At 39.9% G+C, this 20,411-nt stretch overlaps 1 protein-coding gene across 1 annotated transcript in view; it reads right to left on the bottom strand.

Moving 5' to 3' along the window:
- Positions 1 to 357: 357 nt before the first annotated feature.
- Positions 358 to 20,411, bottom strand: part of LOC100747162 (homeotic protein Sex combs reduced) — a 50,703-nt gene continuing 30,649 nt past the window's right edge. The window contains exon 2 of the mRNA XM_003487411.4: positions 358 to 4,192. Coding sequence (XP_003487459.1) covers positions 3,888 to 4,192 — 305 coding nt within the window. The 3' untranslated portion in view covers positions 358 to 3,887. The remainder of the gene's footprint in view (positions 4,193 to 20,411) is intronic.

The raw sequence follows: 20,411 nt of genomic DNA, 5'->3' as shown, positions 1-20,411 counted from the left end.
CTCGCCGTAATTAACACAATTTTTATGCGTTGCGTCGTGTTATTCCACCGATTAAAAGTAATTCAGGATTGCGTTATCGGACAGTTAAGTCGTTTGGTATCTCGTAATGCGCAACAATTATTGTTGCACTCGGAGGGAAAGTAGTTTTTTCCTTAAGCGATTTTAACATTTTTCGTTAACCAAAATGTGCACAGTTCACGAGCAAATATGGCCGAAATTATTTATGTATTGGACCTTGAACGATTTCTTGCTTCTGTAATTATAGGTTATGATGGCTCTTAGAAGCCATAATTAGTAATGGTTTCGTGAATTTAATGTATCGGAATTATCAGGTAATGAATAACGATCGTATGTTTCTGTACGTCATATCATTTAATAATTACAATTTAAATTATATAATTATGCGACCTTACACGTACGGTGCTCTAGGTTACGTAGATGTATTAAGTAGGTATTTTTAGTTAGACTATTACGTATATTACATGGAATGAAGTAACATTTGAGTTGACGCTACACGAACGTAATACTTGAGCTTAATTTAAAGTGGAGAACGCATCCTTCGCACCTGACGAGTAAATAGGCTTCTTCTTCTTCTTCTTCTTCTTCTTCTTATTCGCTTCGTTGACCACTGTTTCTTTTCATCCTCGATTTCTACGGAGTCGGCGACGCGTGTTTACCGAACGACGCGGTCGACTTGAAGAAAGTAAAACGTCGAAAAGACACGCGTTCCGCGTCTCCCATTCACGACGGATTCTTTTCCCTTAAAGAGCGCGAAAAACCGAACTCTGCATTCATAGGTACGGAACGTGTTGTGTACGACACGCGGCGTGAACAACAAAAAAAAAAAAAAATAATAATAATAATAATAATAACGAAACAAATAAAATACAATATTAACACTGGACCAAGTCATTAGCAACAGGCTCACTCTCAATAGAATAATAGCAATAATATCAATAATTTCAATAATCATTGTAATAATATTAATAATAATAATAATAATAATTACTATTATAATCCTCACTATCTTTTTCTTTAAATATTCCTATATAAAGTACCAGGCGATAACGAAAGATTCTGCAACATAGGAAATATGCTTCGATTCGTTCTTCGAACAACTTGTATCCTGCATCTGTGCCAGATATCACAAACAATTACGTTCCACGAAGCACGGATACATCATTTTTTGTCGCTTATCGACTGCAAAAGAACTGAAGGAATCGGCTCGTTCGTTAACGCCTCGTACGATAATAACGTCGTTCAATATTGTGTTGCCATATATTCAATAGCTATGTACAATTCAACATTATAGCCTACACTTACATCTCTCTTTCCGCCTTGTTCGTTTTCACCTTACATTTCTAATCTTTTTCTCTCTCGCTCTCGCTCTCTCTCTTTCTCACTCACTCTCTTGCTCTCTCTCTCTCTCTCTCTCTCTAAATATCGATAATATATACTTTTTTAGATCCCTGTATTCTTCCGAATTTGCTTCGCATAAAGTTACGCAGTTCACGACATCTTACTAAGCACGGAGCGACTGCTAGCTGTTTATCTTATTTTTTTCCTCGTTTAATTATAGCTTTTCTTTTTTCCATGTCTTCGTATCACAAGATAAACCAATTAACGCGAGCGCGCGAACGTGCGCGCACCACGACCGCGAACACATTATCTAAATTCATTTATACACCTGCCGTTTTGTTCGATTAAGTAGAGGAATCTTTCTATTCCACTTCCTCTTTCTTTTCACTCTCTTCCTTAAAGGACAATTGCTCGTTTTTCGTCGGTTCGTCCGTCTTACTGTACAAACTCCGCTTCATTCGCTCGTATTGCACGCGGCGTCGCGTCGCTATGCGCAGTTGCGACCGCGCAGGCAAACGGCAAACGCATGCGCGGACACGAACGTGTTTATCTCACATATGTACGTGTGAACAGCTGATTTGGAAATCTCTGTTACCTCTAGACGAAAAGTTGTACATTCTTTAATTCTTGTACAATTTCCAACAATATTGTATCGTATGTATAATGCACCGAACATTTGCAACTATTATAAAGAACGACGCGACGCGAGAATTCTGCGAGTGCAACGAGACTCGACTTCATACGGTTCCGTATCGAAATTGTGTTGCTCTGGTTGAATCGCACGCGTACTACGCCTAAAGTTATCGTCGTAAAAAAGAACAGTTCATATTGTAATTCGTTCTGAAACGACGATCGTTAGCTGCCATAGAAAAACACGGACCGCGGTATTTACAGAGAGCTTGCTTATCTTCGGCTGCTCACCGATTTCTTCTTAATGTTCTATCGAAAATTCAAAACCCATCGAGCGTTACCTTCGACAACTTGGCTGTGTTCGATGAAGACATAGGAAATAAAGAAACATATATTTAAAAAAACACGGCAGAAAAGAGAAAAATAAGAGGAACATGGAATATCGTGTGAAACAAGTGACTTGGTGTATTAGATGTGTACATTTAGAATGTTGTAAATTGAAGAGGAAAGCAGTGATACTTTTCCGATCGATTTGGCTTAACGAACTGCGGTATAGCAAACGAGGTTCGCGGTGGCGCGATACAACAGCTTGTTCTTAACTATCGGCTGTTCTTACTCGCTATAAAGTTAACATGCGCTTTGTCGCATCGATTTGGCGACTTATCTCGTGTCGACCGAGCGGACTTCGAAAATTGTCAGCAGCCTCTATCGAAAAACGGCAGAGAATAGACTCGAGTATTAATAGGCACCTTACGTACTATGAAGTAGAGACTTTAACGTGCACATAGAAACTGCGCGGTACGCCGATGGAGACTGCGTGGTCCGCGAATCTCCATCGACGAACGCGCCCTCGCAGAGAGACAGATTTCGAGAACGAGCGAAAGAACAGAAAGAGAAGAGAGGAAGTGGAAGAAGAAACGAGAAGTTAAGTAAGTACATCAGCGCATCCTCTGTTTTCCTTTCTTTTTCTTTTTTAGTTTCTCCTTCGTATTCGGAATATAGGGAACGATGTGCATAGGTTGGATACAGGGGCCAAGGGGTGGGGAGGAGGGGGGTTTGGATAGATCCAGAGGTGCGGAACAGTGCGCAGCCAGACAAGATAATTAATTAATTAGTCGCTCAATTAATTAATTTCTTAGACCGCTAATTTCTAAGCCTTAAAAACTACTGATGCGGTTTTATCTCACCCGCTGAGGTGGCTCCTCGTCCGCGTTCAGCATCGGTACGTTTGTAATCCAGCCGCGGCGAGAGCCCCTCGGAGCGCGTCCAGTCCATTTAATCGGGCGCACGGCGTGCTTTGCAGAAAATTTTTGGCTTCCCTTCAACTTCAAATAGTTGTATTGTGACGGAGTATCTTATGGATGGACACAGGCACAGACCGACGGACCGTCGAATTTCAATCGATCGTGTATGGAAAAGGTAGCATAAAATATGGTAAAACCACGATGAATTTCAGGAAGTTTCGTTTCTTAAAGTTTGAACACGTCGGGTCGAGGTTCCTCGTGATAAAAACTCTAAAACGCTTTCTCGTCTGAACGCAACGCGTGTAGTACCCGAATACCAGAAAAAAGACGATGGGAGAAGACGACGGAAAGGCCGGGTAGGGGAAGAAGAGGGAGAGGGATAAGAATAAAAAGAACGAGAGGAGTAGAAATTCTGCTTGACGAGTGACAATCCGTCGAGGCATCGGTGGCCTGTGTCAGACCTCGTCGGGTCTCACCACGTGTCCTACTGGAAGTGAAGTGTCCCGGGCCGCCAGGTCACGCGAGACTTGCTATAGTCTTTGGTGACGGCGACCGAGCCGAGAACAGGAAAAAAGCCTTTTAGAAGTTCTGCTCGCCGTACATCCCGGGGAACCGGACAGCGTGTGCTCCGAGCTCGGCGGGCGAGAACTCGTCCTATGTGGCCAAATGAGCGAACTGGCCTGGGTGGGGCGCGAACTGGTAAGGGTGGCCATACGGCGACATGTGGTACGGAACAATGTTCATGCTCGCCATCTTATGCTCCTTTTTCCACTTCATCCGCCGATTCTGGAACCAGATCTTGATTTGACGTTCCGTCAGGCAAAGGGCATGCGCGATCTCGATGCGACGCCGCCTCGTCAGGTAGCGATTGAAGTGGAACTCCTTCTCCAGCTCCAGCGTTTGATACCTGGTGTACGACGTCCTCTGTCGTTTCACCTCGCCATTCGCGTTCACCGTGCCTGCCAAACAAATATATCAATCTGTTATTACATGATCCTTATATGTAGCTAGTGATTTTATGGAAATTTGAGGATCTTCCTAAATAAAAAAGGGTCTTCCTAAATAAAGAAGGGTCCTCCAGGCTATTTTCAAGGCTGAGCTTCGATTATGTTGCCTACGATCAGTGATCATTGGGTGGAACGACCATGAGCGGCAATCAACTGACACCACTTTCGATCGACTTAGCTTAAACAGGTTGCATAGAATTATCAGCTAAAGGCAATCTTCTAGACATGTTTCTATCAAATTGACCTATCGAATTGAGAATGTGTCATAACACAAGTGGAGGAGAAGGCGACAAGATCCGCGATCATCCAATGTATCGAAGCGTTACGCACGAACGATGCAGAAAGAAGGGACAGGGGCAAGAGGATGAAACGCGTACGATGCATAATAGCTGGGCTGAACGCGTGTAACGCTTCACGACTTGGTTAATTATTTCAACGAGTCGCGGCTAATACATGGACCGTGGCTACCGGATCGCGAACTGGTCACTTGGCAGCTGTTTTACCTATTTGCTCAGCACGCCCGAGCCATAAATAATTTTGCAACGCTGTTATTACGATACTCCGCCTATTACACCTATCCTCTGTGCGTTGCAAAAGACTCGGTAATGAATAGCTCGGGCAACGAGCATCAGGAGAAATCTCGAGGTCGCCTTTAAATACCAATAACCTGTTACTTCTGCTTTTCCAGCCACGCAATCAGCGGCTCGCGGCTACGCTCGCCGATTTACTGCTAACATTTTAATATCCCAATTACAATAACGCTCGATACTCTCATTATGAAATCGGTGAATCATGTGTCGTTGATCGCGTAATCTTATCGATTCAGGAAGCCTGATCGATGCAATTTGCTGCTCACGATTCCTGTCGTTTAATATACATCTGGTCGTTAGATTTCTGTCTGATAAGGTTGATTTACAAGGTGACCGAGGAGAACTAGAACCGATGCAAGATAATAGAATTCACTTACAAGCTGCTGCAATTTCTACCTGTTCCCTTTTTATTAAAAGCCATATCGATGGTTTTGGATCAGCGAATCGAGCAGGTGCTAAGCGGATCGAAACTGGAACCCCATTCCCTCGCGATCATCGTAGATCCACGTGAATGCGGATATTAAAGAATCGGCTCATTTACAGCGATAATGAGCGGGCTATTAATAGCACTGTGCAAGGGAGAGCTCGGCTCTCTCAGGGACGGCGATGTAGCTAGGCTATTGCATGGTGACGTGCGCGAAAAGCAGGCGTTCCAAGCGGTGGGAAAGCGCGTGAAATGTGGTGTCCTAAGAAGATCTTAATTTACGTGAAACGATCGTAAAAAATTGCAGGTCGATGTTCATCGTCTAAAAATTTCCTACAATCTTTTCTAAGCCTAAATAAAAATTGAAAGGTTAATTGAAAATTGAAGCCGACCACCTCGCAAAACCTGTGATTTTCATCGGGCAGAATTCTCGCAGAAAATAAATGCTGTTCGCGTGGAAACTCGTTGGCGGGGAAATCAGCTTGCTTTTGGAGATTCCAGAGGAAGGTTTCCAGTGACGCACCTCCTGTCCAGCGAAGCTTAATGACCGCACCTTTCGAGCCGCGTGTTATCACTTTCCTCCCGATGTAGCACGTCGTCGAGCTGACTTTTTAATAAATAGTGGCCCGACTGGAGAGAACCCGCATATCGTTTATCCAGCGCGCACCTAGCCGTTTTGTAACGGCCAAACGGAATTCCTTTTTCTGGCTGGCTCATTATTATACGACAGTCGAACGCGCGAACTATAAAGCCGGCACGCGTACCGACGTCACCGAACGGGGCACCGAGGGACACTCAGCGTGCTCCTCCCGTAGATCCTCGCTGTGGATCCTTTGCGGTGATTAATTGCCAGCCATGTCCCGCTGACGTCGATACGCCCTATGGCGCTGCGTGGAGACAATCCGCTTGGCCATCCGCACGCTCGAAATATCCTCACGCGAGTAGTTCGATACTGTGCCATGTTAACTCCACGGTCATTGGTATGTTAGTTTGTATTATAAAATGGCAATAGTTTCAGGGCAGCAGAATTGGTAAGAGTTTAATACGTTTGGAGAAAATGTAAGTGGAATAGATTCAAATGAACAGTTTTTTAGGATACGTTTTTGGTCAGAATTTTTAATTAGGATTGAGAAACTGGAGAAATTTTTGGGAAAAGGGTTTAGTGAAATTTGACAGTTTTTAAATATTAGCAAGTCTAAATTGTTAATTATATGCAAATTTTGGGTGGTTGGTAACTGGTGGTACAAGCGGAAAGGGGGTGATTCTAGGCGAAAAAAGAAGTCGAAAATGTAGAATAAACATTTTTCGTTCGAGGCTTTGTTTTCGAGAAAATCCACTTTGAATATTCGGTCGGTACGCCTGCACTTTATCGCGTCTCGTTATAACGCATCTCACTGTGGATCGTTGTCTCGATGGAAAAATTAAAAACAAAATTCTTATTCTATATTTTCGACTTTTTTTTCGCGTAATCACCCCCTCCCCCTTCCGCTTGTACCACCAGTTACCTAACCCCAACCACCCTGTATACAAAATGGCAATAGTTTGAGGGCAGCGGAATTGGTAAGAGTTTAATAAGTTTGGGTAAAATGTAAGTGGAACAGATTCAAATGAACAGGTTTTTAGAATTTTTTTTTTGGTCAGAATTTTTAATTAGGATTGAGAAACTGCAGAAATTTTTGGAAGAAAAGCTTAGGGGATTACATAAATTGTTTTGACAGTTCTTAAATATTAGCAAATCTAAATTGTTAATTATATGCAAATTTTAAACTATATTCAAAATGACAATAGTTTGAGGGCAGCAGAATTGGTAAGAGTTTAATAAGTTTGGATAAAATGTAAATAAAATAAAATTCAAATGTAGAGGTTTTTAGAGTACTAATTTTTAATTTTTAATTAGAATTGAGAAACTGCAGAAATTTTTGGAAAAAGGGTTTAGGGAAGTAGGTAAATTGCTTTGACAGTTTTTAAATATTAGCAAGTCTAAATTGATAATTATATTTTAATCAAATTTTAAGTTATATTCAAAGTGGCAAACGTTCAGATCAAGTAGACAGTGGATGTATTTTTCAGTCATTCAGTGATGCTTCAAAATTATTCAAAGAAATATTCTTCTAATGGTTGCTACATAAATTTCACAAAAATTCAAATATTCAACTAAAAAATAGATCATTTGTCTCCTTCCCAATTAATCAGAATAAAGGAAATATATGCAGAATAAATGTGAAGAAAAAATAAATAAATAAATATGAATAATAATAAATATGATAAAAATAAACACTCGAGATGGACTTGGAAGTAAGAAGAAGCAACAGCCAAAAAGCGGAGGCGGCGATTAGCTAAAGAAGAGAAATATTCTTCCAATGGTTGCTAGATAAATTTCATAAAAATTCCAATTGCCAATTAATCAGAATAAAAGAAATGTATGGAGAATAAATGTGAAGAAAAAATAAATAAATAACTATGAATAATAAATATGATAAACATAAAGAAGAAGCAACAGCCAGAAGACGGGGGCGGAGATTACTGATGGTGACGATGCACGGGAGATTTGGAAATTAAATGCGGGGGTGGAGTTGTACCGATCGGATGGTAGCGTTGAAAGCGATTGCAAATTGAAAGTAGTTGATTCGACGCCGAAGATTCGAAAGCCGATAATCACCGCATTCAGAATCTGTTACAAGCATAGTGATTAGTTGTTATTTCTGGTGTATCAATCTACTTGCAAATCAGTCTATATGTCATAAAATCGTTGAATATATGTTGGCATCTATTGTTCAATGTTATTTCAAAAAATATTCTTATCCGATCTCTAACATTAAAGCGAATGAATAACAACAAAAGAATTCTCTACCTGATGTATCTTAAAGAAATAACCTTGAACAAGTCAAATTCCGCGCTCTCTAATCCCTAATCTAACAATGCTGTTAAATGCTATTCAATGAATACGAACTTTCCCTTCATGTCCTTGTACCACATTGTCTCTGTCAAACAACGAAACGAACGCGACATATCATCCACTGTGTCCTCTAACTCTGTCGCATTCTCTGAATAATTTTACACCCAATCGCATCTTCTTACTTTTTACGAATTTTTATATGCACGAAACGTTCACTGTCGATATCCATAATTTCCTATCTTTTAATCGTGCGTTGGTGTTTCTAAAAATATTACAAATTTCTTAGTTTATCACGAAATTTGAAGAATACAATAAGGTTAGGTATCCCACACAACAAACAATATCGGACAATATAAACAGTCGGTAACGTCTATAAATACGTCGGTAAAAAAGCGCGATTGAAAAGTAACGTGGAAAAAAGAAGGTGGTTGTGTCGATCGAATAATAAAATCACGGTTCATCGCGTGCGGCATAAACGCGTATCAAACTATTAGCCAGAGAACAAGCTGTGCCTAGGCTCTGTCATCGAGAAGGACACCGGTCGGATGCTTTTTCTAAATCCTCCGCCACCGATGATTAATGACTCGTCCGCGCGTTTCGTCCACGTCGCATCGGGCCAATGCTGTGAAAGAATGCCACGACCAAGGATTTGCAACAACAGAGCCCTCTCGCAACAACTCTGACGCGAGCGTGCACACGCGTACGAGCCCGAAAGAGAGAGAGAGAGAGAGAGAGAGAGAGAAGAGAGAGAGGGAGAGTAAGGACCGCCTTTTGAATAATCCGTGAATGCGTCCGCGGATTCGTATTCGGCCACGGGTTCGTTCAACCGGCGGAACAAAGAGAGCTGGATAATGATCCATTATCAGTCGGTGATAAAGATACGGCGGCGAACTGGCGCGATCCACCGTGACTGGAATACACGGGGCTAAAACTTTCTTTCTTTTCCCGCACGACGCGATGATTAATCGCTAGCCGCGTCTTGTCAACGTCGATGCACCGGCCTGTGTGACGGAAGAATGCGGGTCCCGGTGAAAGTCGAGCCTCGTTTCGTTTGTTTCGGACTCGCGATCGACCGTCCTTCCTTCCTTTTGGAACAAGCAAAACTGTTGTAATATTGTCTGCCGGACAGTAATCTATTTTTTTTTCAGTCCTTTTAGTGCTCTTTCACACGCTTTGAACAAGAAAATTTGGTTAGAACGTGAACGATTGAACGCATTCTTCTGTTTTATGTGCAAATTTGAATTACCTGATTGGCAATGTACACGCTATTCTTTAAATTCCAGTGTATGAATGATAGAGGATTTTCGTAATTTCTATACAGATATAAAGATGATTTTATTGTTATTAAATAGGTTTTAGCCATGTACAGCCATATAAATACACCGGATACACTGAGATAACTAACACGTGGCGAACGCCAAAACAAAAGAGCGTCGTTAGAAGTCATGCCAACCTTGCATGTAGGAAGTGATCATACCAACCTAATATTTTCCTCGACATTTATGCGACAAATTGTAAATTTCTATTTATTCCTTGAAACTTCCTCCCATTCGCTGTATATATTGAGATATGTATAATTGTACGTGCTAGGCTAGGTTAGCTGCGTAGTAGTAATACTTGTATGTGAATATCAGTGTGTGGAAGCATATGTATGCGTCTCCAAAACAAAGGAATGTAAACTGTTCAGTCGGTCAACAGTCGGATATGGAAGAAAGTGCAGAGACGCGTGCATAAGTGTGTATCGATGAATATCTTTGAAATCGTTTATCAAATAAGTATATAAATATTGTAATATAAATTCTAAGTGTAAATTTAGCGTTCCTATACCATTATTTCGGCAATTAAGATCCAAAATTCTCAACCGTATAGATCAGCTTTTATCGCTCTTTGATTTACCTCGGACGAGGAGATTTGAATTGAACAATCGTGTCCTTTTGACAGATGTTTTATTTACGTAGAATTTGAAACGTTTATAGCACAGCGATCTTCCATTCCGATTCAAATTCTATATATGAATTGTGTAAAACGTGCATTTACTATTCGAAATCTTGCTCCATTTGTCATATATAGTTGACTGTCGGTCCTCGAAAGACACTTGGTCCACGCGAACGTAAACACGTAAATCATTTTATTCCACGACAAGCAAGACAAAGAAGGCGAGCGAAAAAGCACGAGACTAGCTTTTCCTCGTAACATTATCTCGAACACCGAAAATAACCGGCGAAATTAAGCTGGTCGCTGGATCACACGACGATAATTGAACGGGTGTGGGCGTGAGACACGACATCTCCGATCGGGTTTCCCTAGCGAAAGAATAAATCTGTTCTCTGGGCGGACGAAGAATCGCGATCAGTTCAACGAACGGAAAGGCGGCAAGCAATTAACGACACGCGTGCCTGTTGTTTTTCTTTTCCTTCTAGGTGAGCAAGGTATCACGGTAATTAGAGAAAAACTGGCTGGCGCGAATCGCCGTGGAACAACGTTTTATTAAGCGTTTGTTACGAGACCGTGTTACTATTAATGGAGGCCAGATCGGATCTCTCGAACGCGAATGAATCGGCGAAAAAATCTCCGCTAACTACTGGCAATCAATCTTTCTCTGCAATTGCCTTCGCTCTGAATAGTGCATTAAGCGTTTTACTTCTTTGCATTCGCGCTGTATTATTAAAATTCTCTTTCTTTCTTTCTTTCTTTCTTTTCCCTTCTTTCTTTCTCTCTTTCTTCCGAACGAAAGTGTGTTTCTGGTCAGATCCTATGTGTTAAATATTTGAGGTGTAAGTGTTAGTTAGTAGTTGTTGAGATAGGCTCTGCTGCTGGTGTAGATGTCGCTGCTGGGCTACTGCTGCTTTTTGTCTCATTTTTGTATCCTAACGTTCGTAACCTCAGGCGATAACCACTGCGCTGTCGTCGTTCGACACTAGTTGGTGTCGAATTCCGCTACATATTAATTAACGGTTTTTTTCAGTTTTATTGAAATTCAAATATAAAATATTATACGCATTTTTATCCCTTTCTCAATAAAATTAAGGATAGGGGCTTGTACAACTTTAATTATGTTTGTATCGTTTCTATCGTTACCCATCGAGCATCTTATGACAAAATATACGGACCGTCAACGATGTGTGTCTTACCAGTCGCAGCAGCTGCAAGCGTTCGCTTTTGTGTTACGCTAGACGTCCGGATAGCTCAACATAAACAAAAGAAAAGGGGAGGAAGCAGCGATGAAACGTGGTCGTGCAAGAAGAGGATCATAATTCTCACCAATTTGCAATGGGCGTTGGTAATTATAGGAATTGCAGCTGTTAGCATAATACCACATTGATAGCCAATATCAAGAGTTACAAACGGTCATGTTTTTATGTTCCTCTTTTAAATTTCTTAGATTCCTCAATCAAGAGGAAGAATATACGAAAATAAAATACAATTAAAGGTGTTATTCACAATCGCCTAGCAAAGACTAGATCACTGCTAGTTAGATGGAATTAACTAAACTGAAGATTCATATTTCTACGGATATAAATAAAAAATGGAAGCTGGAGAATCATGATAACTCAAAGTGCTACATTTTAGATGTCTTATTACAATATGTTCGTACATTTTGCAGCTTGAAATTTCTTCCTGGAAGATGCACACAAGAAGACACACAAATACATCAATGAATCAAACACGATTGAAACTTCTTGGAAAATAAAAAAAACACCACCGTTCCAGCCCACCAAACTGTCTACAAATTCTGAAAGATTTACTCCCTGGAAAAGCAAGAAGCAGCGTCTAGCCTAATAATAATTCCCGAAGAAAATCGGGAGTTTGCTCCATCGAGCGTCACCGAGGGAGTCTCACTGCGTAAAAATGTTTGACGTGGCCATAGGGGAGAAGAGCGAAATAACGACAGGGTGAACGAGTCGCATAGCTGTCGGTGCTGTTAAGACACCAATGCAACCGGTGTGGTGTAGAATGAAAGACTGCGCGCTAAGCGCAGGCTCGTGTCGTGTCAGGCATCTCGGTGTCACCTCGTGTCGTCTAGCGTTTTCGTGGCTCGCTCTTAATAGAACGGGCCTCGCGGCGCGTGTATTCGCACTGAGCCGAGCCTGTGTACCGAACGTGTCACCGGCTGCCAGCATCGGGACTGTTCCTGACCGGACTGACTGACAGATCGGCTGGTTCAGCCTGACTAACGCGTGACCGGGATAACCTCGCTAGACCCCGTTCTCCTTCGGCTCTGCTGTCCTTTCTGTGTCTCTCGTGACAGCGTGATCAGGGGTGGCATGGCCAGTTCCACGTATAAACAAGATCCTCCGTAGATGAGGATTTTTAGTGTGCAGTATCAGGGGCTGGACTGGTCTAAGGCTATCGTGGACGACACTATCAATTAAGGGAATCATTAAGTGGAAATCCTGGAAATTGTTTCAAGATATATCATAGGCTTAAAAATTAGAAAATACGATAGGTATTCGAGTGATTATTTAAATTCTCTTAGTTTTTAATTAAAGTAAATTTCAAATAAGACACTTGAAAGCAGCCGCTGCTGAGAAAATTGAAATAAAATTGCCAGTGCAAAGGGTTGATAGATTTTCTGATAATGAAGATTCTACCCTGTTGAACAATCTGAATTTTCCACTGTATCTTATCAACCCTGGAACATCGGTGTCATTCTACAGAAAACGTGCTGCATGCGGGTTGCTTGCATTTTAACTAAAAAATAGAACATAAATAAAAAATAAAAAATAGAATTCGCAGTGCAGAGGGTCAAAGGATGAAAATTTTGTCGCCATAATAAACAATATTGTCGATAGGAAGAAATTTGCATGATACTGAAAACATATTGCAAAATTAAAAATATACCAACATTTCTAGGTTTCAAATATAAAATTTACACTAACAGGGTAATTAATTATCGACACGATCAAACTGAACTGTAAACGATTAAACAATTAACCGGTTAAATAATAAAGAAGAATAATAATAAGAAGAATAAAAAAAATCATTCAAAACCTTATAATTATTTTCTTATTAAAAAATGCAAACCAAAATTCACTGTAAACCACCTACTGCCATCAGTACCACCACGTCCATCGTTGCGAAAAGCCAAGCAACGTCGTTCGATCAAACGTACGGACATCTAGCGTGATTCAGATATCCGCATAAAGGAAGGCGGGATTATCTCGGTGGACGTGCAATTAATCGCGTTGGCCGCGGCAGCACTATCGGTGAGGAGGCGAGCAACTGGTGAGCCGCACAAGTAGAATTGCTCGATTAAGCGAGCCGAACAGCATCAGAATCTGAAACGGCCGCGTGTCGCATTCCAACAACCGTCGCGAGCTCCACGCGCAAGCATGATAGAGCTTCTCTGGTCGACAGCGGACTCGACGAATGTATATTTAGAATACTCACCACCGTTAACCCTCGCCGCCACATGCATCTAAACGATTATCTGATAGGAATAGCGAGTAGCGGCGGTTTATCGTCCGTTTCCATCTGACTGATCGATCGTGGAATTCCAAGGAAAGCAATAAAACCATCGACGTTTCGCGACCTAATGATAACGAGCAGCTCAGTTTACCCGATGCTTGGAAACCGTAGAAGTTTATGGGTCGTGCGAGTGGAAGCTTTATTGTTAGTCGAGCCTCGGTGTTTCGTTGACCAATCTCTTCTGTCGTTCGTGAAATTTACAATTTTCGATATTAATCTGCAGTATAATATTCAGATCTACGGCTCGTGAGAATATTCGGAACGGTATAGGAGAAAAGAAGTTGTGAAATTTTTACATTTTTTCTCTTTTTTATTCGCAAGAATTTTACAATCAATTCTCATTGAGAGTTGTAAGTAAATTATTATGCAGTGGTACTATGTATTTAATAAGTTTTTGAATTGAATCTAATGCTTAAAACTAAAGGGTAATGTCTTTTTAGCCTGCGGATCCGATCCGTCGGGATTTTTACGTTTGAAATTGTATTATCGAGTTGGCAACTAAGTGACTGCGGATTTTGTAAATACCACCTAATGACAAAATCCGCAATCACTTAGTTGCTAACCTAAAAGAAAGCAATAAATATGAAATATCCGTACGAGTGAAAATTGATTCAGTGTTCGTCGTCTGAGAGCCAAATAGTCAGCTTTGTACACCAATGGAAGGCTTTTTACACCATTGCAATAGTTACATTAACTTAAAAAGTAAAATCATTCGTATTATTTGAGACAGTTGTGATATGTAAACGTAGCTTATGTTACGTATTATAGGTTGGCAGCTAAGTGATTGCGGATTTTGTCACTAGGTGGTATTGGAAGAGCGAGACATAGTCGAATAGCGAGCGTAGAGTTGAACAGTAGCATTGAGCGAGCGACGATTACGATGATTACCGGCACGCACTGACTATTACTATTTTTTCACTCGTCTCTTTGTTAAATTAACGCTTATACTAAACCACCTCATTAGGTAAAATGTTCTGCGTATTTCTGTTTAATTGACCTCCAGATGTTATGTTCAAAATTATTAATCTTTTGTACGATTCTTTCTCCCACGCCCTCTTTATCTATCTCGTTACAATTACGCGTTTCTAGAACGACAGGAAAAACAATTATGAGAACGAGTTACAAGAGCAAATAGAAATAGTTGTCGATTCAAAAACTACAGCGCGTATCGAAAATCGTGGACACAATTTCTCGTGCGAAAGTCGAAAATGTATTGTATTGGGTTGGTAACTAAGTGATTGCAGATTTTGTCATTACCAACTAATGACAAGATCCGCAATCACTTAGTTGCCAACCTAAAAGTACGATTATTTCTCCCACGCCATCTTTATCTGTGCCGTTACAATTACGCGTTTCTAGAACGATAGGAAAAAACAATTACGAAAACGAGTTACAAGAGCAAATAGAAATAGTTGTCGATTCGAAAACTACAGCGCGTATCGAAAATCGTGGACGATTTCTCGTGCGAAAGTCGAAAATGTATTGTATTGGGTTGGCAACTAAGTGGTTGCGGATTTTATCAATGCCACCTAATGACAAAATCCGCAGTCACTTAGTTGCCAACCCAGTAGTACTGTAATGAGACCTGGAAATTTTTGGTAAAGTTTGGAACAAATCTGGAAATCAGTTGAGAAAGACAATGAAAACACTTTTTATATGTTTTACGTGTTATACGTACATGTATATGATAAAGTAATGGGAATATCTCTTATATGTCTATGTATATGACATATAAGGGGTGTCCCCATTATTTTATCTAACCGCTGTACGAGATATTTGGTGCAAGTATACAATTGGCAGAAATCACAGGAATATTTAAACAGTTAATTATAAATTATAAATTGTTAATAAATTAATAAGTTAATTATAAATCGTATTAATAGGCCGGAATGGATTATTCTTAACACTTATGACATATAATCGTATTGTTCGAAAAAATCTTCGATGATTGCGTCGTTCTATAAACCGTTTATTTTTTATTGAATTTTTATTATTCATATACTTAGTCGCTTTTTATTAACTTTCCATTGGTGGACAAATTAGCGATGCAAACATGTAGCCATGTGCAACGCTGCATTTTATATAAATAGAGCTCAAAGTAACAAAGCAGGTCTTATGGTTAACATGCAAAACGACCATTCTTGACGCACGAACATTCTCTGTGAAAGCGCGACCGCGAATGCTGCGCATTCCGAAAACGTAGACAAAAAATCCAGCGCTCGTTGAGCTACGCGATGCAAGAGATGCTTTGCATTTCATTAAACGAAAACCTCCGTGTGGAATGTACGGAAAGAACGTCGTGGAATTCGGCCTTCGGCCAGAGAATCAGCTTTCGTTGTAAGAGAGAGAGAGAGAGAGAGAAAAAAAAGAAGAAAAAATTAGAACTTCGAAGAAGGCGCGAGTGATAAGGTGCGAACATCGCGCCGCGATTGCTTCTATTTTCTCAAAATGGCCGTTGCAAACTGAAGAACCCTATAGAGTGTACGTTGCATGATAGGAACTGGCGTGGCTAACAACGATGATAGCGATAACGATGGAAATGCGGAGAGCAACATGTAGCCGATCGAAGTAACAGTATGATTTGCTATGATCGCGACTCCTGAGTAGGCTCAGCACTTCTATGTGTTTAAGGAAAATTTAGCTGCAGCTAAATGTAGCTATTTATGTTTAAAAATAATCATACGATGGATGACGCGAGCGCCAATATGGCGCCCTTTTTCAAAGAAGAATTCGGAGAAAGAAGAGAAGAAATTAGTCGAAATACACTGTAGGTTATAAACATTGGAATATTTATTAATCACTGCTTTTACTTCCCAGTTATTTTCTTATAAATCTATTATTTCGTTCGCGTCATATTTTCTTAACGCTCGTGGCCTGCGCTGTATGTCAAATATTGAGGTTAGGTTTGCGAATATTCGAAATGAGAAAATTTAGCTGTAGCTAAATGTAATTATTTATGTTTAAAGATAATCATACGATGGATGACGCGAGCGCCAATATGGCGCCCTTTTTCAAAGAAGAATTCGGAGAAAGAAGAGAAGAAATTAGTCGAAATACACTGTAGGTTATAAACATTGGAATATTTATTAATCACTGCTTTTACTTCCCAGTTATTTTCTTATAAATCTATTATTTCGTTCGCGTCATATTTTCTTAACGCTCGTGGCCTGCGCTGTATGTCAAATATTGAGGTTAGGTTTGCGAATATTCGAATTGCGAAAATTTAGCTGCAGCTAAATGTAGCTATTTATGTTTAAAAATAATCATACGATGGATGACGCGAGCGCCAATATGGCGCCCTTTTTCAAAGAAGAATTCGGAGAAAGAAGAGAAGAAATTAGTCGAAATACACTGTAGGTTATAAACATTGGAATATTTATTAATCACTGCTTTTACTTCCCAGTTATTTTCTTATAAATCTATTATTTCGTTCGCGTCATATTTTCTTAACGCTCGTGGCCTGCGCTGTATGTCAAATATTGAGGTTAGGTTTGCGAATATTCGAATTGCGAAAATTTAGCTGTAGTTAAATGTAGTTATTTATGTTTAAAGATAATCATACGATGGATGACGCGAGCGCCAATATGGCGCCCTTTTTCAAAGAAGAATTCGGAGAAAGAGGAAAAGAAATTAGTCGAAATACACTGTAGGTTATAAACATTGGAATATTTATTCATCGCTGCTTTTATTTCCCAGTTATCTTCTTATAAATCTATTATTTCGTTCGCGTCATATTTTCTTAACGCTCGTGGCCTGCGCTGTATGTCAAATATTGAGGTTAGGTTTGCGAATATTCGAATTGAGAAAATTTAGCTGTAGCTAAATGTAGTTATTTATGTTTAAAAATAATCATACGATGGATGACGCGAGCGCCAATATGGCGCCCTTTTTCAAAGAAGAATTCGGAGAAAGAAGAAAAGAAATTAGTCGAAATACACTGTAGGTTATAAACATTGGAATATTTATTCATCGCTGCTTTTATTTCCCAGTTATCTTCTTATAAATCTATTATTTCGCTCGCGTCATATTTTCTTAACGCTCGTGGCCTGCGCTGTATGTCAAATATTGAGGTTAGGTTTGCGAATATTTCCTAAAGCAGCGTTTCGAATGGACGATGAGAGCGATCGGACAGAGCAACGGCTGTTTATCAAGGAAAATCAGGCCTGAACGCGGCGAACGCCAGAACAACAAGTATTTATAACTACGAACAGGAATCTGAGTCCGGAGAAATTATAAATCATCAATCCTCGACCGAAGAGATTAACCGAACGAGAAAGAGAAGAGGAAGAAGAGGAAGAAAAAGAAGAAGAGGCTGAAGTACCGCGTGGCACGACGACAAAGACGATGTAAATCTAAAATCTACTCGGGCCCGACATCGTGGCCCGATCCACTGAAACACATCCAGCACCGTTCAAATCCCAGCTCCCCATTGACACGGCCGACAAAAGAAGAGTGTAGGTTCATAAATAACCCGGCCAGTTTATCGTGCCTATTATGCAATTACGATTGCATCTTTCAAGCCTAGGTGGTCCACGGCCTCAAGATCTCAGGGCCGAGTCAACGAGATAATGCCTCTTAAAAAGTTGTCGTTGTTTCGACTCTTGGATACTGGGGCTAACTGTTTCGCGTGCCTTTTATTTTTCGTCTTCTTTTTTTATTTCCCTTTTGGTCCGTTCTGTTGGCAGGTTTCAAAACAGGAATTTCTATTTTCCATTTAGTATACGTGGAAATCTTAGGAGAAGGAAAGCGCGGTATTTTTAGTCGAAATCCGATTTCCCGTTTCTCAACCCTGAAGTATTTACTTTTCTCTAGCGGCGCTTCCAAGACAGTTCTTAGCTGAGAAACGAAAGCCCCGAAGAGATCATTCGTCGAGAAAATAGTCAGGAATATTTCATTATGAAAGTATGGCTGACATCGTGATCGATAAAGAAATCGTTGTGTAATTGATAATTACAAAACGTGCATGGAGGGAAATGGAACAGATGGTAGACTATGACTAACTTGTGAAAAAAAGCTAACCCTCCGCTGGTGTTCGTTTCTTGCAGCACGTGTCTGATGTCTTCGAGCCAATCTCGAACCGCCGTTCGTGGCTAGTGAAAATATTGCAAAACAGAGAAATGATGTTTTCTCGAGCTTCTAATATCTTGTTGTTTAATCCTTCAGTTCACATGATCCAGTTCAGAAACAACTTCAAACAGCCTGAAGAAGAAAATAATAAGCGAAATTACCAAAGAACATAATCCTAATGTTTTCATAGTTTTTCAAGTTTTCTCGAGCTTCCAATATCTCGTTGTTTAATCTTGTAGTTCACACAATCCAGTTCAAAAACAACTTCAAACAGCCAGAACAAAAAAATCATAAGCGTAATTAACAAAGAACATCCTAATATTTTCACAGTTTTTCAACTTTTCTAGAGCTTCCAATATCTTGTTGTTTAATCTTGTAGTTTACATGATCCAGTTCAAAAACAACATCAAACAACCTGAAGAAGAAAATCATAAGCGAAATTACCAAAGAACATAATCCTAATTCTTTCACAGTTCAAAAACAACATCAAACAGACTGAAGGACAAAATCATAAAAGAAATTACCGAAGAATATAAATATAATCTTTTAACAGTTCTTCAACTTTTCTTGAGCTTCCAATATCTCGTTGTTTAATCTTGTAGTTCACACAATCCAGTTCAAAAACAACTTCAAACAGCCAGAACAAAAAAATCATAAGCGAAATTAGCAAAGAACATAATCCTAATCTTTTAACAGTTCTTCAACTTTTCTTGAGCTTCCAACATCTCGTTGTTTAATCTTTCAGTTCATATGATGCAATTCAAAAACAACTTCAAACAACCTGAAGAAGAAAATCATAAGCGAAATTATCAAAGAACATCCTAATCTTTTCACAGTTTTCCAACCTTTTTCGAACTTCCAACATCTCGTTGTTTAATCCTTCGGTTCATATGATGCAATTCAAAAACAACTTCAAACAACCTGAAGGAGAAAATCATAAGCGAAGTTATCAAAGAACATCCTAATCTTTTCACAGTTTTTCAACCTTTTTCGAACTTCCAACAACTCGTTGTTTAATCCTTCGGTTCATATGATGCAATTCAAAAACAACTTCAAACAACCTGAAAGAGAAAATCATAAGCGAAATTACCAAAAAACATCCTAATGTTTTCACAATTTTTCAACTTGTCTTGAGCTTCCAATATCTTGTTGTTTAATCTTGTAATTCACATGATCCAGTTCAGAAACAACTTCAAACAACCAGAACAAAAAAATCATAAGCGAAATTACCAAAAAACATAATCCTGATGTTTTCACAGTTTTTCAAGTTTTCTCGAACTTCCAACATCTCGTTGTTTGATCCTTCAGTTCACACGATCCAGTTCAGAAACAACTTCAAACAGCCAGAACAAAAAAATCATAAGCGAATTTACCGAAGAACATGATCATAATCTTCTAGTAATTCTTCAACTTCTACCTCACGTAACCAAGTTCAGGAACAATTTCTCAGGAGCAATATCTCAATAAGGTGATCATAATCAAAATTAATAAACCATACACGTAATTGTACCACCGTTGTTCCACGTTAGCGCAAAGCTTCATCCTGCGAAGAACCGTTCTGTCTTTCGAAGCTTCCCCCAATCGCATAACCAATCTCTGCAATGGAGATCGCGTTGTTTCCAAGAAACCTCATATTTCCTAGCGCAAGAACTATTCGAGTAAAGGGTTCCTCTCGTGGAGTCAGTTACCTCGTGGACGATAGGGATCAGGTCGGACCACATCGAC

Source organism: Bombus impatiens, unplaced genomic scaffold (assembly GCF_000188095.3).
Source record: "Bombus impatiens unplaced genomic scaffold, BIMP_2.2 scf_0152, whole genome shotgun sequence".
Taxonomy (NCBI): domain Eukaryota; kingdom Metazoa; phylum Arthropoda; class Insecta; order Hymenoptera; family Apidae; genus Bombus; species Bombus impatiens.
This window is presented reverse-complemented; position numbering and strand designations above follow the sequence as displayed.